Source organism: Poecilia reticulata, chromosome 23 (assembly GCF_904066995.2).
Source record: "Poecilia reticulata chromosome 23, P_reticulata-male-v2, whole genome shotgun sequence".
Classification (NCBI taxonomy): domain Eukaryota; kingdom Metazoa; phylum Chordata; class Actinopteri; order Cyprinodontiformes; family Poeciliidae; genus Poecilia; species Poecilia reticulata.
Window position 1 is genome coordinate 15,825,821 of NC_088852.1, and position 26,386 is coordinate 15,852,206.

At 40.7% G+C, this 26,386-nt stretch overlaps 1 protein-coding gene across 1 annotated transcript in view; it reads left to right on the forward strand.

Annotated features, from left to right (window-relative positions):
• Positions 1-26,386, forward strand: part of LOC103459640 (anoctamin-4) — a 58,903-nt gene that overhangs the window by 15,872 nt on the left and 16,645 nt on the right. The window contains exons 3-12 of the mRNA XM_008401391.3: positions 1,715-1,939; positions 10,300-10,500; positions 10,611-10,759; positions 11,440-11,589; positions 24,146-24,246; positions 24,974-25,018; positions 25,101-25,232; positions 25,314-25,420; positions 25,646-25,701; positions 25,824-25,945. Of these exons, the coding sequence (XP_008399613.1) occupies positions 1,715-1,939; positions 10,300-10,500; positions 10,611-10,759; positions 11,440-11,589; positions 24,146-24,246; positions 24,974-25,018; positions 25,101-25,232; positions 25,314-25,420; positions 25,646-25,701; positions 25,824-25,945 (1,288 nt within the window). The remainder of the gene's footprint in view (positions 1-1,714; positions 1,940-10,299; positions 10,501-10,610; positions 10,760-11,439; positions 11,590-24,145; positions 24,247-24,973; positions 25,019-25,100; positions 25,233-25,313; positions 25,421-25,645; positions 25,702-25,823; positions 25,946-26,386) is intronic.

Sequence of the window (26,386 nt, forward strand, 5' to 3'; positions counted from 1 at the left end):
GCTGGTGTCATTTACATTGTTGGAATGTAAACCCAACTTTGGTTCCATCTAGCTTGAGATGTTGGTTTATAATTTCATCAGAATGTTCTTCCTGATTTCATCTATTTTGTGAAGTGTGCCAGTTCCTCCTGCAGCAACACATCCACACAACATAACTGAATGTATATATTTTTTCTTTTTTGTTCTTTTGTTTATAACTTTTATTCTAAAAAAATATTTGTTTTCTTTTCATATTTTAAAATTATAATTATGTGGGGGCAGAATCATGTAATCTGTGAAAAATTTGATGTCTGCTTTCTCCCAGTGCTCCCAGTCCTAACTGCAGAAATACACCAGAAAGTCAGGAACAGCCAATCAGAGCCAGGAGGAGGGTCTTAGTGCTGTCAATCATTCTCAGTCCCTTCCACCTGCTCTATGCTGCGTTACAACTGGTTCACCAGAACATAGCCTGCCACAAATGCTAATACTAGTTAGCACTGCCATTGATGACCATGGACAAACAGTTTTTCTATAACAATAAGTTGTTTTTCCACCATTAATACAATGAGCATTGTACAGGAGGATGATTGACAGCATTAAGATTCTCCTCCTGGCTCTGATTGTTTTTGACAGGTTATTAGCAGACCTTCATAATTGCTCTGGGAGGAGGTGGAGGAGTTAGATTTTTTTTTTCACAGATTAACTGTCTCATCCCATATTTTCATGACACTGTGACAGTTATGAAGAACACATATTTTTGTAAAAGTTATGTACTGCATCTTCAAGGGTATAATGTGCATTCTTTTTTATATGACTCGAAATGGAGCAGTAACTAATTTATTTGGCTTTCAAAACCAAAGTATGGTCGTTCTGAAAATGTTTAGAGGCACAGTAATGGTTTTGTATGAAAACTTTTGAATTTAAAGAAAGCAGTCACAAATCATAGTACCATTTAGCAAAGATAAATAATTCTGGAAATAAAACAGGAAGTGTCTTGTCAGCGTTTCTTGTTTACAGTGAATTTTAGTGCATCTTCTTTCCTCCTGTATAAAACGGGGATTTAACTCACAGTAAATGCAATAGTTTTACTGTTGCAATCAGTCTAATGGGTAACTATTCTGGATGTCCACTGAATGTTCTGTATTTCTAAAATACTTTTAGCAGCAGATACCTCTCTGTTTCGGCTGTCTGGTTGTGTTTTCGCTGTCATAAAAGAGCGAGAGATTCATGTTTGTACCTTCCACCTCTAAAAGACGGATCTGAAGTGGCTGGCAGCAGAAAACCCAGCTGCTCCGGGTCACCAGTTTTAGAGACCTTGTAAAAGTGAAGGAAAAGCCTGCGGAGGGGAAATCGAAGGCCGGAGGCAAGCCGAGCTGGATCAGCAGTCTGCACGTCTTCACAAAGCAGAGAGGGCAGCAGATAAAAAGGCTGGTTGGCAGAGGCTTCCAGCTTTTCACTCTGATGAACCAGCACTGGGACATCTGCTGTTAATGATTAGTCATTCAGAATGCAGTTAAAATAATTATTTTTGTACTTAGAAAAAAATTTCTTACTTCTTCATTTTTGCTTTGGAGTGTGTAACTTGACATTTAAGCAGAAAAGACAAAGCTCAGATGGGCACGTTATTTTCTGACACCACTAGATGGCAGTGTTGTTTTACTAAAACCCTCTTCACAGATGTTCTCATTCTGTGTGTTGAATGTTATTTTTGTTTGTTTTCTGTTTTTTTTGACAGGGTTTGATCTCGGGGGTCAGGTGGCGATCGGCTTTACCCATTGGAAGAGTCCTGTTCAATCGAGCAGCCAGAATCTCCACAGTCCAGATGGTGTTCGCTCCGAGGCTTCTGCGGCCCCACCCCTTGGCAAGCATGCCGAGCCTGTGTCCTGCCCTGCGTCACTCTCCATCAACCCGCTGCCCACCTGCAGCGCCAGTCAGGAGACGCTGTGCGACAGCAGCACAAGTAGGTTAGACGATGTGGTGGATGAGACGCCTGAAATCCGGTCTAGTTGAGTCCAAAACCGCCCTCTCTACCTTAGCTGACAAGCCATACACTTGAGAGATCTGGTCTTTATGGAAGACCAGAACTTTGTTCAAATTCCTTAAAACTCCCATTCAAAGTTTGGCACAAACCATGTGGAAAACACAACAAATGTGTAGGAGACGTTGCTATGTTCACAAGAGACCAAGACTAAACTTTCTGCCTACATTCAAAATGGTTAATCCAATGGAAAACACTAAAACTGTACAAAAAACTTAATATACTTTCATTATCTTAAAATTTGGTGGCAGTAGAATGTTGCTGTGGACATTTTTTTCAGATGGGACAGGAACGCTTTTCATATTAGAGAAAAATGGAAGGAGCCAAGTTCTGGGCAATCGTCTATCAATCATTTATTCAAATTGCTCTTTACATGACCCGAGTGGTTGCGTTTCCATTGACCATACAATTGTGCAATTTCTAACAACTATGCCAAGTCCTCCAGGTCGTGAAGCAACAAAGCAGCTTAAGACCGCCTTACCACCACCACCGTCTTTAACCCTTTCTTGTGTTCATCATATGCCAGGTGTTATGAGACAAAACATTCAGAAATATTACATTTTTGTCTCATCAATCCTTTTCCAGAAAGTATTATGGATCTTGAAGGTATTTTTTTTGGCAAATGAGAGACTGGCTTTTGTGTTGTATTTGGTCAGAATAGGTTTTCTCATTGGAACTCTCCTATGGAAGCCACTTTACCTTACCTGTGCTCTACAGGGCTTCAGATATTGCTTTGGGTTCTTTGAGACCTCATAGATCAGTCCTTGATGCACCTTGAATTACTCTCAAATGATCTAAATTATTTCTGAGTCTCCATTACTTAGAGTTACCTAAATTACCTTTGAAGGTAACAAAGTTACCTTGGTAGGTAACTGTGTTATTGCTTTTTGAGAGTGTCTAGTGTACCTCATGTCTACGGCAGGTCATACATTAGGGATTTTGTGATAATTCTGTGCTAATGAGGCATAAAGGGAGACCCAGGTGCAGAAGAATTTGTAGAGCAGGAAGTATAATGAACATAATAATCAAAACAACAGACAGCAAAAACTAACAGGAGACACAAAAACTGGAGCAACGACTGGAGTGCAGGCAGTTTGGTGGATAGTAATGTAAGTGAAAAACAATGTAACTGGAAAGCTTAAATATACTGAGAAGGGAGTGGAAATGACAGAGGAGCTAATTACAGGTGAGTGGATGTAGCTGGGGAATGGAGCAGGTAGGCTGATGGTGAGGTGGAAAATAATCAAAACTAAAAGAATCAGAAGGGGGAAAGAAAACCTGAAACTAATAAAACAGTAAACGGAAATACTAATGTAAGGAAACAAATCCAGAACACAAGTAATGGGACTCATTGGACTGACACCAGGAATTAACAAAAATGGCAAAATATAAAGAAGGAAACTATAAAGAAATGATCAAGACAGAAAATAACTGAAGCTAAAAGTCCAAACATTAATGTTTCATAACAACTACAGATCTGGCAATAATGAAAACTCCTTGTATATGATGTCAATGTATGTGATATAATGGGGGGATAGGAAAAAAGAAATAGGCTGTAATACGGCAATAACATTATCTCATCTTTTAATTTTTACTAACATTTTTAATGTTGACCCGGCCCCTAGTTTCCGTGGCGATGTGTGCCCTTGAGTCTCCATGGAAGCTACCTGCTGACACTGTAATCGGTGCCAACTGTCATTGTGCTGTGCTGCCGCAACACTGCCACAGCCAGCACTCTCTTCCCATTGGCCCACTGTCAGTGCAAGCCTGACGTCTGATTGGCTGGCATTGAAGAAGCCCATGAGCGCCATACACACACACACACACACAAACACACACCCCCTCGCTCCATCTCCTCCTCTCTCTCCCTGACACTGTAAACATCCTGCTCATGCTTGCGAGTTTCTTCTCCTTTCTTTGAGGATCTTTTGAATGCCAGCCTCTCCATGCCAGAGCGCGCGCGTGCGTCCCTGCGCGTCTGGGATGTTGACTTGGTCGCTACGGTGATGGGGTAAAAAGTGTGTAGGGGGGAGGGGAGATGCTGCTTTCCCTCGTGGGACGCCGTGTTTGTTTGTTTGTGTCCCTCGGCGAGGCCGTTCGCCGGCGCTGGAGGGAAAACGCGGGCTGACCGAGTGTGTGTGCGAGCGTGCGTGTTTGCATGTTTGTATGTAGAGGAGTCCTTCTGGCTGTTTTGACATTTGCTTCAGCTCAGCTGGGAAGCCCCCCTCCTTCCATCCCTAGCCCCGCTGTCCCCTCTCTCCTCCGCTCTGAGGGGTGAAGCTGCCTCTGTCTCTGCCCACCTCCACACGGTGAGTGTTGTCAAGTTGTCTTGAAGCGAAGGCAGCTTGTTCTTCAGAGTGCTGCAGTGCTCTCCTTCATGCGTTGCCATGTCCTCCTCCTCCTCTCACTCACCTTTACCCCTGGCTCATTCCTCACACTCGGCTCCCCCGTGACCATGCAAGCATATGACCTTCAATCGTTGTCGCTGTGACAGTGAACTCTTTTTTTTTTTTTTCATACACTTCTCCATCATGCATGATGCATTGCTCCAAACACACTCAGAAAGGTCATGTCATTGACGCCGGAGAGTGTGAGTGAGCATCCTGCTGGATGTGCGGCAATGGAATCTCCATCATTCCCTGACAGGGAAAAAAAGACACATCCAAGGACGATGATGTGCACATCCAGATGGAGGGAAAGGTTTTCCTGACACCGATCTGCGAACCACACACACGCAAACACACACACACACACGCATGCACACATGCACACCGTCGTCTCTGTTCTCCTCTGTGACATAGAAGATCTAAAAGCGGCTGTAGAACGGACCCAACCATTTTCTCCAAAAATATACAGTTCTTTGAATAAAAATGCCACAGATATCTTTTTTTTTTTGTTTTTTGCTTTGTTTTTTGTATATTATTTTTGCTTAATAATATACAACGCAAAGTTCATAATTTGAACTTTTTTGTACTTCCATTTGGGTTTCTGTTGCTTCTAAAAACAGCCAAAAAAAACCCCAACCCCTCAACAAGATGGGTTTTTATTGACAATATGTCAATGTTTTTTGGTGACTGGAAAATGTGCCCTTTCAAAAACCTCAAGAATGTAAAGTCACAAATCAACAGATCAAATCAACAGGCACCACACCTCACCCAGCCCATCACCTAGCAACCAAGTTGAGTTCCAGCACGTCAGCTGGTCTCTTCATAAAAATCCACATCCCCATCATGTTTTAGTGTGTCTGTCCATTTGTTTTGTAACTTCTGGAATCCAATATTAATATTTGCCAGTATCTTCATACCATGATGTTCCTTCCTCCTAAACACACTGTTGGTATGTTGTGTTTGGGATGTTGTGCAGTGCAACTATTCCTCTAAACATGAAGTGTGAAATGGAATTGAAACCACTCACTGATAATTCTAATAGAGTTCAGCTCTTTTCTTGGCTTTCCACACCTACTTCACCTCCTTTTTGTGAAGCTTTTAAAATGCATATTTCATTCCTCTTTATTACTTGTAATTAATGATTTATTTGGGTGGATATTTTCGTTTTTGTGGAATATTTGGACTGTTCATGCCTTATTTTCCTCACTAATATTTAGACAGAACTACTGTCTTAAAATGGAACAAGACATCAGGGATCTGTAAATAAAAATAAAAAATCCATGCAATATCATTTTAAACTGAAACAAAAGATAAATTGTGTTTGATGTAGCATTAATGAGGCGTCTTGAGCTGCCTAACTCCCTCACAGGAATGTTTATCAATGTTATGGCGTAAGAGTGCAGAAACACTGGCATGGCCTCAAAACTGGAAAAGCACCATAAAATTCCATACACTCATTAAATATATATCTGACACACTAATATACAATCACAGCCTACTTTATGCTGCTCTTATTCCTTGTCATAAACTACTGGCTATAAAAACTTAAGATTCTTACACAAAACTGTTGAGCTGAGCCTACTACCTTACTGATTTGACTAATGATGATATTAGGCAGCAAGGGAACATTGTTGATGTTAAAAGAGGAAAAAAATTGAGAATATTTGAGTGGGTTTGACTATTTCTGGATCCTAGTGTCTCGAAAACTAAAGTTTTGGTTTGGAGTGGTCAGTATCTATCAGAAATATTCTAAGGAATTAGCAACAGTGAACTGGTAACATGGTCATGGTTGAGCAAGAGCCATGGTGGACTGATCAGATGAAGCACGTTTTCCTATAAATTCTCTTGTATATTATGGTGTATGTGTTCGGAGAAGGAAAGCCAATGGAGGCGGTATGAGGCCTCTGGTAAAATTCTGTTGAGAAACTATGGGTCCTTCCATCTGTTTGGAGGCTACTTTGACCCACCTCCATCTAGCATACCGGGTGTACACTTTTCTTTCAGCCAGATATTGCACCTTGTCACTGAGAAAACTGAGTACTTGAGTTTTTGGACGTTGACTGGCCATCCAAATTCCCGGATATGGCTACTGTCCGATCCATTTAGATGCCACTTTGCAACGTACTGCTAACATACTGGAAACAGATACCTCAGCCCACATCCATGTGTCAGGAGAATTCCAAGTCTCTAAAGGTTGTCTTGTGGCCTGTCTGTGTAGATTTATCTTAGAATTTAGTCTTCAGACAGAATCTATCTGCCATGTCAAATAAAAATCTATTCTTCTACTTACAAGGTACAGTATGCCAGTTGGACGCATCCCAAGAGCCACATCTTAGACTTTAAAAGCCTCTGTTAGCCTGAGAAATGCTGAAGTTTATGCCAAAAATGTTAGCAAAAAAAAAAAAAAATTGAATGACAATTGCTCATGTGGAGGAGTTGCCAAGAAAAAGGTTTGCAAAGATGCATCTGGGTGAAACCCAAGGCTCATTGAAAAATGTATTCTGGACAGATGAGACCAAAGTGGAGATTTTAACTATGATTCACACTATCACAGTTAGCTAACGCCCAACACAGGCTGTAGGATTGGCAGATAAAATCTCTATGGACTCAGCTCATGTTTTGGGCAGTGAATTTGAACTTCTGCCATCTGGGAGGCGATTCACAGTGCCTTGTTGCAGAAGGAACAGGTACAAGAACTACTTGTTCTTGTACCTGGTGCCGTATTGCATCAAACTCCAAAACCAGAGGAAAAATAAATTAATTCACCAGACTCAAGTCAGGACCAAGCAACGTCTGCATGGCAAGGGAACAACTCCTGCATTCCCCAAAAGTAATGTACTGCCTATTACATGCAGTCCTATAAAACATTCTCATTTTCACTTCTCTTTTATGAGTTTTCAGTTGATGCTGCGATCAAAATGTGTTTGAACTACCAATACCTTTCCCTATTAGGTTTCAACCCTGGGATATGACAATCAATATGTTTTGAAATTTATTCTGAGAGTGTAAAAAATAATCCAAGAACCAGCAATTAATTCAGCACAATGGTGTGAAAACATTGGTTTATGGTTGTTATCTTCTGTCTTTGCACCCTGGAAGACACTAAATCATTTGAGAAATGATTGAATAGAATCAGTGAAAGCAACCGATGCTCAGTGTTTCTTCACTGATGCCTGGCTGTCAATGACTCTCACCAGCAGTCTAAATATTTCAGCCTTGTATGAATAAATGCATTTTGATCGGTTGGAATGCTTTGGAGACATAAAAGGGTGAAAGCAATAGCCAGATGAAAGGGTATCTGATGAAACTGAGATCTGAGGATGAGGTCAGTTTCTCTTTTCTTTTATGTGCGCTCCCATCAGTTCACCATGCGATCTCAGATGTAGCTTGCGTTACACGCGCACCGCCGGACCCGTTAATGTTTCATTGATGCATTGTTTAACCCGTCACGGTGTGACCCGTCGGCGCAGCAGCATGACGTAAGATAATCTGTAACATCCTAGTCCCCAGACAGCTAACATTTATAGTAAGCAATTCTAATTTCCACTAATGAGAGCAGGGTTGACGTTCTGTAGCGACTAAGGAAATGGGGTCGCCAATGCATCAAATACTGGAAGAGAAGTCAAAAAGCTAAAACAGTGGAGTGCTTCTGATATTTTTATGTAACAGTTGGAGAATTGCACACAAAATCAAAAATCGCAGGTAAAATATAACAAAAAAAGCACCAATTAAGACAACAGTGCCAAAAAAAAAAAAGAGTTAACATTTGGTAAAGCATTGAAGTTTGATGTTTCAGGCCCAACTTGTCTATTCACAATCTATCAGTTCTAATCAGTTCTGTGCAGGTTCTCCAAATAAACTTGCATGCAGCTTTATGAATTGCAGGTTGATACTGGATTATCCAGAGGAAACATAGAAAAAGGCTGTAGCTATTTATTCAGATGAAAATAAAAAAACTAGAAAGCTTTTTTTTCCAGACCTATTGTCTGTTTGATTGAGCTTCTTATCTGATAACTTAAGGGGACTCTGAAGGTGTAAAGTTTTATCCAAATTTGCTAAGTTTGTGCCTAAATACTGACACAAATTGGAATTACAAAAAATATATTTGAAAAAAAAAAAACTCAAATTTTTCGCTAAAAAGATTTTCCGCTTGGATGAGGTGGTTTTTCGGTCAAATCAACGGTAGGGTGCTTCAGTGGAAACACTTTTTTTGCATCACACAAGTCACGTGACCAACAACCAGATGCTGCTACTGACAAAAAAGGCGAAGAAGTCAACAGGAAGTGGTAGGAAGATGACGACACAGCTTATTTTCATTGATGACTTATTCATTGATGGAAATACACCAGTTGAGAAATTGTTGGGGTATTTTTTGTTGTTTTTTTTTTTTTACATTAGTGGACTATAGATAATGTTTTGCACACATTTGTAATGGAAATGCAGCTAGTATGACAGCAGCTTTAGTTTTCTTCCATTTTATGAACTTAAACCCAGAATAGAGGAACCCTTTAAGGACGACTGGCTGAGCAGTAACTTTGCTTGTTGGGAGTTTGATCTCTTACCGCTCGCTGCATCCATGGGCTCTGGTGTTCCACAGCATCAGCAGCTGATTAAAAACTGCTCCCCCCCCCCCCACTTCTGTCTCTCTCGCTTTCTTACTATGCCTCAGCAGAAAAATTCAGCTGAGTCACATTTGCTGTCACAAACGAAGGCAGTCATTAAGGATTGAAGGCTAAAAAAAGAGAAGTAGATTGAGTTCAATTAAGCTTTCTGGCGAAACGGAGAATATTTTATCAATCCGGGAGTCAATCTAGTTGAGAAAAATTCCCAGTTATCTTGTGGTTTTATTGACTGGTGCAGGTTTTAACGTTTCTTTTTTCAGTGTTAAGCCTTATGAATGATAACAGATGACACACTGCCTCCTGTTTCCTTTTTTTTCTTTGCAAATTATGGTGACAAACAGGTTAGGACCAGCAGTACTGCATAACATTATGGGAAACCTCATCCCAACACTAGCTGTGTTTTCATTTCTAATGTGCTCAAAACTTTGCAGATATTCCCATAAAGTAAAAATAAAATAAAATAGAAAATTAACATAATTTTGTAATTGTGGTGTTTCCATTAACTAAGAAATACAATTGAAATCACAGGTGAATAAGTTTGTCCATGTTATAGTTCCTTTTTTAAAAATGCAATACCACCATTCTTCTGACACTTCCTGTTGACTTTGTCATTTTCGTCAGTAGTAACATCCAGTTGATGATCACGTGACTCGTGATATGAAAAAAAGTGTTTCTATTGCAGCTTTTGCGAAAGACGCGAACTTCGATACAGCCGAATAACCCCCTCATCCAAGAAACTTTAGGGGAGTTTTTAGTAATTAGCATGTAATTTGATTTGTTTTTAATTATTATTATTATTTTTTTTTTAATTCCAATTTGCAACAGTTCAGTGGTCAGTGGAAGTGCAGCTAGTGTTTGTGGAATTATGTTACGGAAAATCTTCGGAATTCTGAAACCTGGACTGTTGAAAACTTTCAAATACACATTCATGCAAACATTAGCATGAAGTCGAGCAGCTAAAGCATTTCCCTTTGAATACATCTCCCAGAATGCCATGCAGTCCTGGTTCAGAGTTCAGTCCTATTATCTATTGATATCGATCACGTGTCAGTCGCGATATATACGGTTATTGATTTACTGGCCAACCTTATCATTAGGACGGTTCAACCTGTGTTGTCACTCTAAACCTCTTTATATCAACAGAGGAAGCACATAACTCTTTAAATAAAAAACGTCTTGTTTCAGTTTGGCACAGAGTGGACATGCTACTTTTGCATCACCGTGAAGTGTGCAAAGGCCCAATTCACGAGTGAGTTTCCCTGCGTTTCTGCAGATGTGAGTTTATCTCTACATGGATCTGAGCCCAAGCAGCAGAGCCCGCACCGACACAGAGAGCTGCAGCGGCCCTCTGCCTCTGGCTACCAGCCCACCGACAGACCCCTCGCGTTCCTGTACCGAGAGAGGGACGGCGTCATGGAGGAGTCGTCAGCCGAAACCCTGGACTCCAGCACTCAGGGCGACGTGCCTCCACTGGGTGGGGACTTTTGAAGACGTATACTTCCACGTGTCTAGTTTTATTTAAAAAAAAAAAAGTTTTCTCTCATCAGATAATTTAGTTTATTTTCTCACCCGTCTTTGCGTTAGCCGTGAAGGACGTCCAGGTGGTGCTGCAGAAAGAACGGTCCGACGGCATCAGCACCAGGTCCAGAGACGACGACTCCACCCTCCACAATCCGGGAACTCACAGCAGCATCCTGGACGACAACAGCAAGTCGCAGTCAGCCGTCCCGGAGGTAGACTAGGAAAAGGATAAACCTAGAAAACACAAAAATCAGTTTCCGATTGATGATTTTATTTAATTAGAGAAAAATACGGTCCAAACCAGCCTGGCCATCTGTTACAAAAAGTAATTGTCCCACTTGTTACACTGCAAAAACACAAAATCTTACCAAGTATTTTTTGTCTAGATCCACTGTGACTATACCAGTAAACTTGAAATTGGAACAATTAACATGTAACTTTTCAGCAAGATACAACTATAGATGTTTTAAGGCAATAATTGATGAAAAGTACGAGTTCCACTGGCAGATTATTTCACTTATAACTGAAAAATGTCGTTATAAGTGAAATAATCTGCCAGTGGAACTCGTACTTTTTAGCAATATTAAGGAACTATTGTCTTAAAACAGGTTGCTATATCTTACTGAAAAGTTAGTGAGTCAGTTTTGTCTTAATTCAAGCATACTAACATATTTGCACTAAAAAGTAAACCATTTTCATAGCAACTGAAGTTACTTGATTGTGCTATAAAATGACACTATGTGCCTGGAAAGTACATAAAACTGCCTGTTTAAGGTTTTTAAACAATTAAAACAGTTCTGAAGATCTCAGAGGTTCCGGTGTGAGGTAAATAGTTTGATGTAACTCAGGTGCTTTCTTTTCTGATCTCCTCTCTCTGACTGTTTGTCCACAGAGGAGGAACAAATCGAGTGGACTTTGCTTCGGCGACGGAAAAAGTCTCATAGACTACATCCTGGTTTACAGGAAGTCCAGCTCTCAGTCCGAGAAGAGGGAGATGTTTGAGAGGAACATCCGCGCCGAGGGGCTGCGCATGGAAAAGGAGGTAAGGGGAAACGAAAAACATTATGGGCCACGTGGCTAGAGCTTAGCGAGTTGTGTCTTTTTCATAAATATTTAGCTTGCTAATAGGTATTAAGGATGAGGTTATGGTCATAATGTGAGATTTATAAAGCCCTTGTTCAAAACTGCAAGTACCCTGGATTCACCATTACTGTTGTAGGCTGTGACAATAATACTGCAAAAGGATAACCCAAAAAAACGTTCTCCTGGATGTGCTCTAGCAGTTAAAGTTTAAGCACTTATGGTGGCGAAACATGAAACTGTTGCTGCGCAAGTTACTCAACAGGTTGTTGCTCGGTAACCAAAGAGTGAGATGGTTACTAGATGCCACCAACCTAGCTTAGCTTGCTGTCAGAGGTTAAGAATGCTGTGAATATTGAATATTCTATCAGACATATAATTTAATGACATTGATCACCAGTGGTGGGAAGTAACCTGTACTTAAGTACAGTTTTCGTGTATCTGTACTTTACTTAAGTAGATTTAATAATGGGGACTTTCTACTTTTACTCCACTACATTTTACAGTAAGTATCTGTACTTTCTACTTCACTACATTTCTACAAAACTGTCTCGTTACTCGTTACATCCAAGTCGCGTTGCTCTTTTTTTCCGTTAAAATGTGAAGTTCAGGGATTTAAGGTGGCGCCGTAAAATCCGAGCAATAACGTGACTTAGTGTCTGTTGTCACCCATCGGCTCCACCTTTACTCGCACGCGGAGCTCCAGACATGCGCAGTGGTTTCCTCTGAGCGGCAGTAATATAATAGCGCTGCATAAATCATAAGATATGGCGACATGTAAAATCAGCAGCGCTTTGGTTTCACAGACGGTGGGACGTCGTCCAACTTTTAGCGTCACTTGGAAGGAAAGCTTAAAGAAAGGTAAGATCTGTGGAAGTGATGCTAGCTAAGCTAGCTGTATAGAGACACATGTTGCATCTGCGATGAAAAAAAGTTGTCACTCATGCGCTGAATTATTGTGTGGAGGTGTTGACTGAGGTGTTGCTTAGGACAACGCTGTGACCAAAGTCTGCAAAATAGTGATATAACATTCACGAACGATCCGATTCTTCTGGACGGATCTTTACTAAGTCCTAAGGACTGAAGCCTCACTGAGAGCCGTTCTTTGTTCTTGTGTACACTGCGGTAGCTATATATATATACACACACACACATTTATTTAATCGCTGAATAAGTAAAAGTTGAACGTATGAACACAGAGTATGCTCATTGCTCATTGATTGATTTCGTCTCCTGTCATGGTGGCAAGCATCGCAGTGGGAGGGAGGATGAGAACAGTCACGGTGCTCCTTCTGCTTGGTTACTTGTTGCGCCGTTGGACAGTGTTCATAGTTGAACGATATTCACCGTTAATTGCGATGTTTCAGTTGTGGTTTCTGACATGGGCAATATGGGCAACCGCCCAGGGCGTTATTTTTCTAGGGATAGCAGGAGACCTCTGCGGATTGTAGCACAGCGATGAAAGCAAAACAGAATGAAGTGAGTTTTAATTGATACTGGCTAAATTCATTTCAGCTCTTACGTATTTAATATTTAGGTGTTTTTATGGGAATGTGGATCTTTCAGATCAATCTGAAAACTAATTTTGATAGGTAAACTTAATGTTATTGTGTCATTTAGCGCAGGGCGCTGGTCTTGGGTTCGGTGGTCTTGACTACAACTCTGCTACATGGCTCCTTGGTTGCATATCCTCCACCCCGCCCACACCTTCTTTACATCCCCTTTCAGTTAGATTTCTTTCTAAATAAATGTGACTAATGAAGTTCATGCTATGTTAGGACAGGAGACAAAATGTTTCCATCCCTGAAATTATGATTCATAGAATCACATATCTAAGTCTAAACTGTTACAGAGAATAAACACAATAAGAACATGTTTAATCTGTGGTAGTGTTCATTAAAATGGCACATTTCTGATGTATTAAAATTAAATACGATCGGCACACTTAATGATATTAGCGATTAGGTAATGCATTCAGCGAGTACTTTTACTTTTAATACTTAAGTATTTTTAAAAGCCAGTACTTTTTTACTTTTACTTAAGTAAAATGTTAATGTGGTACTTTGACTTTTACTTAAGTACATTTTTTGAGTACTTTCTCCACCACTGATGGTCTGTCACAGGCTGTGTAACAGTCATTACGCTGTTTGGTTCCTGGAGATGAGTAGGTATCGCCTCAAGGGGGCGCCTATTTCCTTTGTTGTTGCACTATTGTACAGAAGAGGAACTAGTCTTCCATTTTGTTGTAGAAGAGAACATAAGTGATGATGAGGTGCAGAGCAGTAAACTAACGTTACTTTTCTCATGTATGGAAATATAATGCTTAGTACCGTGGAGATCTGGCTGTATGTGGACGAAGTTAAATAAATTAAAAGCGTGGAATACTTCAAAAGTGCGTCCTGCTGTTTTGGGTTAGAGTGGCTAACCACCACTGCTAACTCATTCTCCAACCTCTCGCCGCACCGTCACAATTGGCGCCCGAACATATTTTGGACCTTTCCCTCCTGGATACCGATTCAGCTTCGGACTAGAGGTGATTATTTTCAAGTTATTTGTGGATGTCTGTTCCGCGAGGTGGATACAGTTTCTGAGCGGAGTACGTCGTGATCAGTGTGCTGGAGCCATTTATTGCCTGCACCTCGCTGGACGTCGCGATGAGCTGTCCCGGTCGGATTTAATTCCTGAAAGTCTGCTGAAGAGGAAGATTTAAATGACAAGACCACCGCATATTAACTAAATTAACTTACGATTGCTGAAAGGCTTGGCGAGTTTTGTGGATTATTTTTCAGTGGAGCTCTGTCATACGGACTATTTTGTGGATTTTGACTTCTTGAACTGCGGAAGGACACGGACAGACTGTGCTGCACAAATACCGCAGCTGTGGCAGCGGAGAGCAACACCTCTGTGAGCTCGTTTGATAATCTGTTAAAGAAGATTTCATATTTTATATTTGGACATTTGCTGGCCTATGAGCCCTACTGCTGATAAAAATAAAAGCAAAACAAACTGAACATTAAAGAAAACAAACGTTTTTGTTCATAATCCTGAGGTTTTCTGCTGTGAATGTTGCATTTATTTTGGACACTACCATAAAGGTTAAACAAAACAAAATGGCATTTGAACCAGATTTTTCTGTTTTTGACTCTGACATGGACGATGACCTTGAGGACGGTTTCCCTCAGACCGATGCCATCCATGACCTCCCTCCAGGTGATGTGTTTTGTGATGTGCCACATGACATTCACCACTCACAGATGCCTCCTGGGGTCGATGAGACCATCGCTGATGAGACCGAGTTTGACCAAGCTTCAGATTGTGCTGGACGGTACAATCTGAGAGCCCGGCGTCATCCCAGGATAACGACTGATTGGTCAGACCATAAATGGATCAATATCTATCATACTGACAGGCTTAACAATATGTAAGATTATATTTGTTCAGGTTAAATGTGTTATGTTGAAATTTTTGTAGTTACAAAACAAAATCGAAAAAGAATTTTGATGATTCGGGATGACAGTAATATTGTTTTCACCCATAGTTGCATAGGAAGAATTTCGTTTGTCCCTTAACTGTTCATTAGAGGGGTTGTGTTCATAAAACAAAGAAGAGTTCCACACTGTATGGTTGCATTTTGGAACCTAAGCTGACTGTGTGTTACCATTATCCACGGATATGTATACAGGTGTGATTTGATACCAGCCCCATGTGTAACTGCAGTTTTATGGCTATGTATTGCTCTGTACTGGTGTCTGAAGTCGTGTGCGGCTGAGGACAGCCTTTGTTTACCTGGGGGGCATATGTAACAGTCATTATGCTGTTTGGTTCCTAGAGATGAGTAGGTATCGCCTCAAGGGGGCGCCTATTTCCTTTGTTGTTGCACTATTGTACAGAAGAGGAACTAGTCTTCCATTTTGTTGTAGAAGAGAACATAAGTGATGATGAGGTGCAGTGCGGTAAACTAACGTTACTTTTCTCATGTATGGAAATATAATGCTTAGTACCGTGGAGATCTGGCTGTATGTGGACGAAGTTAAATAAATTAAAAGCGTGGAATACTTCAAAAGTGTGTCCTGCTGTTTTGGGTTAGAGTGGCTAACCACCACTGCTAACTCATTCTCCAACCTCTCGCCGCACCGTCACAGCGGACAGACCATGAAAGTCTGTCTGCCTGCGAGCAGGGGTGAAAGTAAGGGGGTACGGTCAGGTACTGCGTACCCCTAAAAGATTTAGCGGGGGTACGCAGTACCTGCAAGAGAGGAGCGGCTCTGCTGTAAAAAAATCAGTGGGTGCAGGTGCAGCCACTAATCAGCCGTGACTGATTAGTTTTTCAAGAACGATCTAAAATACGACTTAATTAGTTAATAAATAGGTTTTTCCCCATTTCATGTTGTTTCTGAGCATTTGCTAGAGCAGCGGTGCAATACGTCGATCTCGGCGGTAGGTGACAAACTGAACGCCGCCAGGACGCTGAAACCAGCACGTCCTCCTCTGGCTCCTTATCAAAATGTTCTTAACTTTATTAAAGAACAACAACAACAACAAAATTTTTAAAAAGTCAACAAGATGTTCATATTAAAGACCCAACAAAAATAATGATCTCAGTAATTATTGTTTCTACAAGGTGTTGCGCAAATCCGTGCGTTTCGGTTCCAGGCCAAAATAACGAGCGGAGCAGGAGTTTAAAATTAACTAATCAACCACCGCTGTGTTCAGAGAGGCTTATTAATGATCGCAAAATAAATGTCAAGCCTGAAAACCTATTGTAACCGACTGAATGTTATGGCTTGCGCAGGCGGTTGTCAGGGCAACGGGTGTGCTTAAATGACAATGAGAGAAGGAGAGTAAAAAGGTAGGAGATGTTTTTAGTTGATCACCTGTTCAGGTTGTTTTATCTTTGTTTACCTCTGCTGTGGCGCATCACAGCCCCTGCAGTTTCTGAACGTTCAATAAACGACAAACTTAGACTAATTATCTCGTTCTTTGTGCCTATATGTCATTTACAACAAACATCAAACACGGTATATATGTTTCATTAAGTATTTAACAAACAAATGGCTTCTACCGTGATAATTATTTGAAATTAAATAAATTGTCTACTTGGGACAAGGGTGTATAGAAAATGGATGGATGGATAGTTTGGACATCTCGCTTTGAGCTCAAAGTCTGAGGGGCTTATCCTCTTAACAAGCTACTTTTTTGCCTCTTATTTAGTGGAAATATTGATGTTGATGAGAGTTTCTCCAAAATTATAACTTTTTTCAACTTTTATAGCTCCACTCTAACGTTCACAAATGACATTGAAATAAAATCAAGTCCAACATCTGGTTGGAGGTGATTCTTCTTTAACCTGTTGGAGGAAAAACATCCCAACTTCAGAAGATGAGCTTTTAACCTAACAGAGCTCTGTGGTTCCTCCTATCAGTATGAGAGTCAAGGTGACGAAGTGGAAGCTGCAGGATCTTCAGAAAAAACAGGTCATGATGCTAGGCTACTGGAGGTAGGCTCTGCTATAGGGGTAGAGCGAGCATATGTTGTGGGGGGGATGGGTGCCAATTTATGTGTTCGCATCCACCTGAATAATATGTAATTGCGACCCTGATCATCAGTACAGCAGGTGTTTAATGAGCTAATAGCTGCAATCTACCACATTGATCACTTAATCGCAAAATAAACATCAAGCCATGCATATGGATGGATATGTTAATGAACATATCCATCCATTAGAGACTAATGGACTGAATATTCAGATTTTTTTTGTGGGGATATTAGTACTACTATTATTATTAAAAATCAATAGCAATAATAATGTTAAATTATACATTTAAATATTGATATTGATGTTATTAAATTATAATGACAAAGTTATAATATAACTGTTATATAACTATATCATATTACTATTGTTTTTAAATCACAATAGTACTAAAAGTACTATTGTGATTTAAAAAACAATCAGTTTTTTTAATTATAAAAAACAGTGTGTTTGTTATAAATATATATTATTTATATATAACAATATATAAATAATATACATATTATTTATATTCTTATAAATAATATTACTATTTATAATAAATAGTAATATTTATTATTATTATTATTATTATTATTATGTTTATAATATTTCTTATTATTAAATAATAATTTTATTATATAATTTAATTGTTATATAATTTAATATAATAATTAGATTATTGTTTAATTATTATAATTAAATAATAATTTAATTATTATTAAATTAAAACCCCCTCCAAGGACTCCAAGAAGGGTGGGTAATCTTTTCGAGAAGACTGGTTACAGAACCGGAGCCAAGCGTCGAGGTAGAACCGACTATTTCTAGCCAAAACCTCTCAATCTCACACACCATCTCCGGCTCCTTCCCCACCAGAGAGTTGACATTCCACGTCCCAAGAGCTGAAATGGGTTTTCTCTGTAGGGTGTCTGGGCTCTCCCTTAGAAATAGGGTGAGAAGCTCGATCATCTTGGAGGGACTCAGAGTAGAGTCACTGCTCCTTCACGTCAAGAGGAGCCAGTTGAGGCAGCTCAGGCATCTGGTCAGAATACCTCCTGGACACCTCCCCGGTGAGCTGTTTCAGGCACGTGCCACCGGGAGGAGAGCCCGGGGAAGACCCAAGACACGCTGGAGGGACTATGTCTCCTTGTTGGCCTAGGAACGCATTCTGATTCCCCCAGAGGACATGGAACAAGTGGCTGGCGAGAGGGAAGTCTGGACCTCCCTTTGTAAGCTGCTACCTCCACGACCTGAACCAAGAGGAAGAAAATGGATGGATGAAAAGGATGGACAGTTGTAATTACAACTCCCTTACACTTTACGCAACTTTTTCACTGTTCATTAACATATCCATCCATATCCATAATTATATCCCTGTATCCATGTTTGTTGCTAGGGAAGATTGGAAAAATCATTACCTGGACAGTGGTCTCTTCAGGTTCAGGTCCAGTCTTCTAATTCCGTTTTCGTCAGAACAGAGGTTGAGCTTTAGACTCAACAGTCTCCTTTCCACCGCAAACTTCCCCAGCCGGGGAAGTTTGTTCTTTAAGATTAAAGAAATCGTTCCCTAGGACAGATCTCTCTTGTTGGGTTCAGTTTTCTAATGCCTCTATCGTGAGAGCAGACGATAGAGGCAAACGTTCCCAGCCGGGGAAGTTTCTTCTTTGAGATTTGAGAAATCGCTCAATAGGACAGATCTCTCTTGATGGGTCCGGTCTTCTAATGCCTCTATTGTCAGAGCAGACGATAGAGGCAAACGTTCCCAGCCGGGGACGTTTCTTCTTTGAGATTTGAGAAATCGCTCAATAGGACAGATCTCTCTTGATGGGTCCGGTCTTCTAATGCCTCTATCGTGAGAGCAGACGATAGAGGCAAACGTTCCCAGCCGGGGAAGTTTCTTCTTTGAGATTTGAGAAATCGCTCAGTAGGACAGATCTCTCTTGATGGGTCCGGTCTTCTAATGCCTCTATCGTCAGAGCAGACTATAGAGGCAAACGTTCCCAGCCGGGGAAGTTTCTTCTTTGAGATTTGAGAAATTGCTCAATAGGACAGATCTCTCTTGATGGGTCCGGTCTTCTAATGCCTCTATCGTCAGAGCAGACGATAGAGGCAAACGTTCCCAGCCGGGGAAATTTATTCTTTGAGATTTGAGAAATCGCTCAACAGGACAGATCTCTCTTGATGGGTCCGGTCTTCTAATGCCTCTATCGTCAGAGCAGACGATAGAGGCAAACGTTCCCAGTCGGGGAAGTTTCTTCTCTGAGATTTGAGAAATCGCTCAATAGGACAGATCTCTCTTGATGGGTCCGGTCTTCTAATGCATCTATCGTCAGAGCAGACGATAGAGGCAAACGTTCCCAGCCGGGGAAGTTTATTCTTTGAGATATCGCTCAATAGGACAGATCTCTCTTGATGGGTCCGGTCTTCTAATGCCTCTATCGTCAGAGCAGACGATAGAGGCAAACGTTCCCAGCCGGGGAAGTTTCTTCTTTGAGATTTGAGAAATCGCTCAGTAGGACAGATCTCTCTTGATGGGTCCGGTCTTCTAATGCCTCTATCGTCAGAGCAGACGATAGAGGCAAACGTTCCCAGCCAGGGAAATTTCTTCTTTGAGATTTGAGAAATCGCTCAATAGGACAGATCTCTCTTGATGGGTCCGGTCTTCTAATGCCTCTATCGTCAGAGCAGACGATAGAGGCAAACGTTCCCAGCCGGGGAAGTTTCTTCTTTGAGATTTGAGAAATCGCTCAATAGGACAGATCTCTCTTGATGGGTCCGGTCTTCTAATGCCTCTATCGTCAGAGCAGACGATAGAGGCAAACTTTCCCAGCCGGGGAAGTTTCTTCTTTGAGATTTGAGAAATCGCTCAATAGGACAGATCTCTCTTGATGGGTCCGGTCTTCTAATGCCTCTATCGTCAGAGCAGACGATAGAGGCAAACGTTCCCAGCCGGGGAAGCTTCTTCTTTGAGATTTGAGAAATTGCTCAATAGGACAGATCTCTCTTGATGGGTCCGGTCTTCTAATGCCTCTATCGTCAGAGCAGACGATAGAGGCAAACTTTCCCAGCCGGGGAAGTTTCTTCTTTGAGATTTGAGAAATTGCTCAATAGGACAGATCTCTCTTGATGGGTCCGATCTTCTAATGCCTCTATTGTCAAAGCAGAGGTTGAGCTTTTAGACTCAATGGTCTACTTTTCACTGCAAACTTCCCCAGCCGCTCATTAGAGCAGAGGTTCAGCTTTTTCGCCTCTTTTTCCTCCTTATCTCTCCAACCCTTCTCAATCTATGCACGTTAGGATGAATGGAGAAATCGTTCTATTCATCAGCATTTTCTCCATCAGACCGACCTGAATGATATTTTTCTGTGCTGTGGCCTGATGAGCAAACTGCCCCAGCCGGGGCAGATGCAACATGCTGTCCTTCAAGACAAAGAACAGCAAGACTTTCTAGGGTGACTTTCAGGCTGTTTAGCACTTTGATTGTAAGTTCTCCTTGGGGCAAATTCCGGTATCATAAGATGTCGTACATGATAGGGATCCAGTGCACAAGTCAAAGTCTCTTCAGAGGAAACTTCCTCTGACGAAAGATCAGCCAAATCGTCCCCTAGATTCCTTGAGACCGTTTGGTCTAAGCAAACTTTCCCAGCCCTCTTTCGACGGGTCCAGTGATTCAATGCCGCTATAATAAGTGCATTGGTGGCGCTTTCGGAATCAAGGGTCTCCTTTTCACTGCCAACTTCCCCAGCCGGGGAAGTGGCAGACCTTTTTTGATGGCTCCATTCCTCTAGTGCTATCATAAGAGCAGAGGCTGACTCCCCAGCCGGGGAAGGGTTGAAAAGATAGGAGTCAAATTCATCGTACTCGATGGACTCATCCCTATAGCTTCTTGTGTCAAATGTCACCCCAGGAAACAGCTTGTTGCAAAGTTTCCTCACTCCTTTGGTGACCAGATATCCTGCACCAAAGGTAATCGGAAAAAACATGGATGTGAAAGCAATCTTCTCCATTGTCAAAATATTTGTCTAACACACTGCTAAAGAGATGCTTGAATATAACCTCCTGTTTTGAGACCCAAGCATTCATAACCTCAGATGTCCTTTGATCTATGTCATAGATGAGGTCATAGCTACAATGAGCTCACTGTAGTTCTGGGGGAATATCTTGCTTCTGATTGTTGCTATGGAAATGGTCAAATCAGTTCTGCATGACTCAAACTATTAACCAGTGGTGGGAAGTAACGAAGTACAAGTACTTCGTTACTGTACTTAAGTACAGTTTTCGTGTATCAGTACTTTACTTAAGTAGATTTAATAATGGGGACTTTCTACTTTTACTCCACTACATTTTACAGTAAGTATCTGTACTTTCTACTTCACTACATTTCTACAAAACTGTCTCGTTACTCGTTACATCCAAGTCGCGTTGCTCTTTTTTTCCGTTAAAATGTGAAGTTCAGGGATTTAAGGTGGTGCCGTAAAATCCGAGCAATAACGTGACTTAGTGTCTGTTGTCACCCATCGCCTCCACCTTTACTCGCACGCGGAGCTCCAGACATGCGCAGTGGTTTCCTCTGAGCGGGAGAAGATGTCTGTTTAATCGATAATAGCTGCATAAATCATAATATATGGCGACATGTAAAATCACCAGCGCTTCGCTTTCACAGACGGTGGGACGTTGTCCAACTTTTAGCGTCACTTGGAAGGAAAGCTTAAAGAAAGGTAAGATCTGTGGAAGTGATGCTAGCTAAGCTAGCTGTATAGAGACACATGTTGCATTTGCGATGAAAAAAAGTTGTCACTCATGCGCTGAATTATTGTGTGGAGGTGTTGACTGAGGTGTTGCTTAGGACAACGCTGTGACCAAAGTCTGCAAAATAGTGATATAACATTCACGAACGATCCGATTCTTCTGGACGGATCTTTACTAAGTCCTAAGGACTGAAGCCTCACTTAGAGCCGTTCTTTGTTCTTGTGTACACTGCGGTAGCTATATATATATACACACACACACATTTATTTAATCGCTGAATAAGTAAAAGTTGAATGTATGAATGCAGAGCATGCTCATTGCTTATTGATTGATTTCGTCTCCTGTCATGGTGGCAAGCATCGCAGTGGGAGGGAGGATGAAAACAGTCACGGTGCTCCTTCTGCTTGGTTACTTGTTGCGCCGTTGGACAGTGTTCATAGTTGAACGTTATTTACCGTTAATTGCGATGTTTCAGTTGTGGTTTCTGACATGGGCAATATGGGCAACCGCCCAGGGCGTTATTTTTCTAGGGATAGCAGGAGACCTCTGCGGATTGTAGCACAGCGATGAAAGCAAAACAGAATGAAGTGAGTTTTAATTGATACTGGCTAAATTCATTTCAGCTCTTACGTATTTAATATCTAGGTGTTTTTATGGGAATGTGGATCTTTCAGATCAATCTGAAAACCAATTTTGATAGGTAAACTTAATGTTATTGTGTCATTTAGCGCAGGGCGCTGGTCTTGGGTTCGGTGGTCTTGACTACAACTCTGCTACATGGCTCCTTGGTGTCATATCCTCCACCCCGCCCACACCTTCTTTACATCCCCTTTCAGTTAGATTTCTTTCTAAATAAATGTGACTAATGAAGTTCATGCTATGTTAGGACAGGAGACAAAATGTTTCCATCCCTGAAATTATGATTCATAGAATCACATATCTAAGTCTAAACTGTTACAGAGAATAAACACAATAAGAACATGTTGAATCTGTGGTAGTGTTCATTAAAATGGCACATTTCTGATGTGTTAAAATTAAATACGATCGGCACACTTAATGATATTAGCGATTAAGTGATGCATTCAGCGAGTACTTTTACTTTTAATACTTAAGTATTTTTAAAAGCCAGTACTTTTTTACTTTTACTTAAGTAAAATGTTAATGTGGTACTTTGACTTTTACTTGAGTACATTTTTGACTGTGTATTTGTACTTTTACTTAAGTACATTTTTTGAGTACTTTCTCCACCACTGTTGATCACGTGTCTTATCGCGATATATATTGTTATTGATTTATTGTCCAGCCCTAGATCTTAGTGCAAAAACCTTCATATACTCACAGGTGACTTTTTTAGCAAGTTTATAGGAGCTTGTTTGAAGTCAAGAGAGTTTTTCAAATATCATAAGTTAAAATGTCTGCTGGCAGAATATTTCACTGATAACTAGTACAGAATTAATGACTTAGAACAGGCTCCTATATCTTGCTGAAAAGTTACTCATATGTTTTGTTTTATTTCAAGTTTACTAAGATATTTGCTTTAGAAAGTAGATCAAAAATACTTGATAAGATTTTGTGTTTTTAGAGAGTGGCTACTATTTACCAAGCAAAATTATTTTGATAGCAACTGAGTAGCGTTTTATGAAACAGCTTGGTCTGTTTCATGACGTAGAGGAACATTAGCCTGTTCCTCTCTTCAGCTCTTAGTAGAAAGGGACAGAATGCCATCTTCGCCTCCACACCCAGAATATTATTAAGGTCTTATGAAATTGTGTTTTGCCTTAATTTGGTTTTATAACACATTCAGTCTTACCAACGCAAATCTTAAAACGCTCTGTGCTTTAGTGCCAGCTTTGAAATCCGAGGATAAGAACTCTACTCCCACCTCAAAATCAAGAGATTTGATGATGCTGCTGTGAATTCGTCTCTTGGAATTGTGAAATTTCTGGATCATCTCTGATCTTTCAACCCCGTCTTTGATGTTGCAGAACCCGTGTCGCGATTGGAGCATCTAGAGGACGATCAATGAAACTCTTTGAGCTCTCAGCCGTGGGTGTTTCTTTCACGGAGTCATTTGGTTATTTTTAGATCTCCTACTAGTCGTTTGCATATCGTCATACTTTAAACGAAACACCCACGCTGCTGGAACGTACGGAGAGGACAGGATGCTGATGCCGAGAGGCCTGAGGGAAAGTAGCTCTCCGCGGTTACTGAAACTGTTTTGCTTGGTGTGTGTTTGTGTGTTTGCTGTTCTGCGCAGGCCTCTTTAACAAACAGCGATGTGATCTTCCTGAAGGTGCATGCGCCGTGGGATGTTCTCTGCCGCTATGCGGAGCTCATGAACATCCGCATGCCATTCAGGTGAGAGTTTTCAGACATTATGCAGTCATTCATCTGGGAAAAAAAAATAGCATTTGGCTTACATCTTCACTGGGGCATCCATGTTAATGTGATAAACTATACCTGCTCTTTGATCCTGATTTTTAAAATAATAAAAAATAATAAAAAAATTGTTTTGTTTTTTTCACGGTGAATGTTTGCCCTCAAAATCTTGTTTTTGGGATTTTAATGGAACTTCTCATCTTGTTCAAATCGATTTATCTGGTTACAAAACAAAGTGAGGCAGGTTTTTAGGGCTCCTTGTTCACATGTTTAAGTCTGCCCCCAAAGTATCTATTAGCCTAATATTTGGGCTGATGGTGGCTCCAAAATTTGACTTTGTTGTCCTTAAGTCACTTGGTATCGAATTGGGTGGTCTAGCAAAACACCCAGACAACATAATACTACCACTCGTACAATACTCAAGCTGGTTAGCTTCCTCCTTTTCTTGCTAGCATCTTTTTTTTCTTGCTAGCTTCCTCCTTTTCTTGCTAGCATCCTTTTTTTTCTTGCTAGCTTCTTCCTTTTCTTGATAGCATCTTTTTTAGCATTATTAAATCTCAGTAAGGAAAAAAAAAAGGTTGTATGCTTTTTCATACACATCATTAGTCACATACCTTAGCGGTATGTGTCCGTAATTACAGAACTTAATACCATTTTATCCCTGAGCTCAACGTTTTCTAAACCTTTGATTGTCAATCTTTGCCAGGAGGAAAATCTTTTACATGCACAGACGACACAAGTTTCTGAGCAGGTCAGTGTGGAAGTTTTCAGAATCTGCCCGCAAACGTCCAACTCAATAAGTCTGGTAGTTTTAAACGTAGCCTCTCCTCCAGGATGGAGAAGCGCATCAACAAGTTTCGGGGATGGCTTCCCCGCAAACCTATGAAGTTTGACAACGACACTCTGCCATACTTGGAGGAGAACGAAAGCTTCACGGCTCCCTTCAGTCGATCGAGGATCCATCAGTGAGACTTTTTTAACTTCGTCTCTTCTCTTGTGGTTTTGAAATCTTTTACATGTGTTTTTCACTCCGCCTTTCCTTTCAGTTTCATCATCCACAACAAAGACACGTTTTTCAACAACGCCACCAGAAGCCGGATCGTCCACCACATCCTTCAACGGGTCAAATATGAGGAGGGGAAAAACAAGATGGGTGAGTTTCCTCTGGATATTCAAAAGTCACAATTTTTTTTGTACTTTTAAAACTCAGAAAATTTTTAAAAGTCGAAAATTTTCTAGTTTTGAAATGTAGAAATTTCCACGTTTTTTTCTAGAATACATATTTTTTATTTGGTGGGAATTTGTTCTTCTTCATACATCTCCGTGGACACTAGGCCTAACGTAACATCCCTACCAACTGTTTCCTCTCACTTTGCAGGACTGAATCGTCTTCTGACCAATAACTCGTACGAGGCGGCGTTCCCTCTTCATGAGGTAATCACAGCCGCCTTTCTTTGCGGCTCTTGTTGTCGCTCACCTCCACCGCCTGTTTTCAGGTCTTCACTGCTCGCACCGTTCGGCATGTTCAGGATTTTCTTGTGTTTGAACCGCACCAGGGCAGCTACCACAGCAAAAACTCCATCCGGACCCACGGAGCAGAGAACCATCGGCACCTCCTGTACGAATGCTGGGCCTGGTGGGGGGTCTGGTACAAGTACCAGCCGCTGGACCTCATCAGGTGAGCAGGCAGCTGTGTTTCATGTTGCAGTTAACAGAAAATATTACAGTGGGCTGTAGATGCAACAATACAGTGCAACCTGTATTTGGGCTAATTTTCAATCTTAACCCCAGGTCTGTGCAAGAACTGAAATTTGATGAAATCCAAACAATACTTTAATCTATTTGGGCCATTCTATATAAGCCTAATACAGGCGGAATAAATTTGCTTTTAGATTAGTTTTTAGATTAATCTCAGAAATTTTCAAGAAAAAACTTGGACATTTTTGAGTTTGAAAAGTCCAAAAAAATAGTTTGGGGAAAAAAAAAAAACCCTCAGAAATTCTTGGAAATTTTGTAGAAAAAACTTGAAAATATCTGAGTTTCACAAGTCAAACTTTTTTTTTTTTTTACTTTTGGGAGTTTTTTGGATTACAATAACTATTTTTTTTTTTTTTACTTT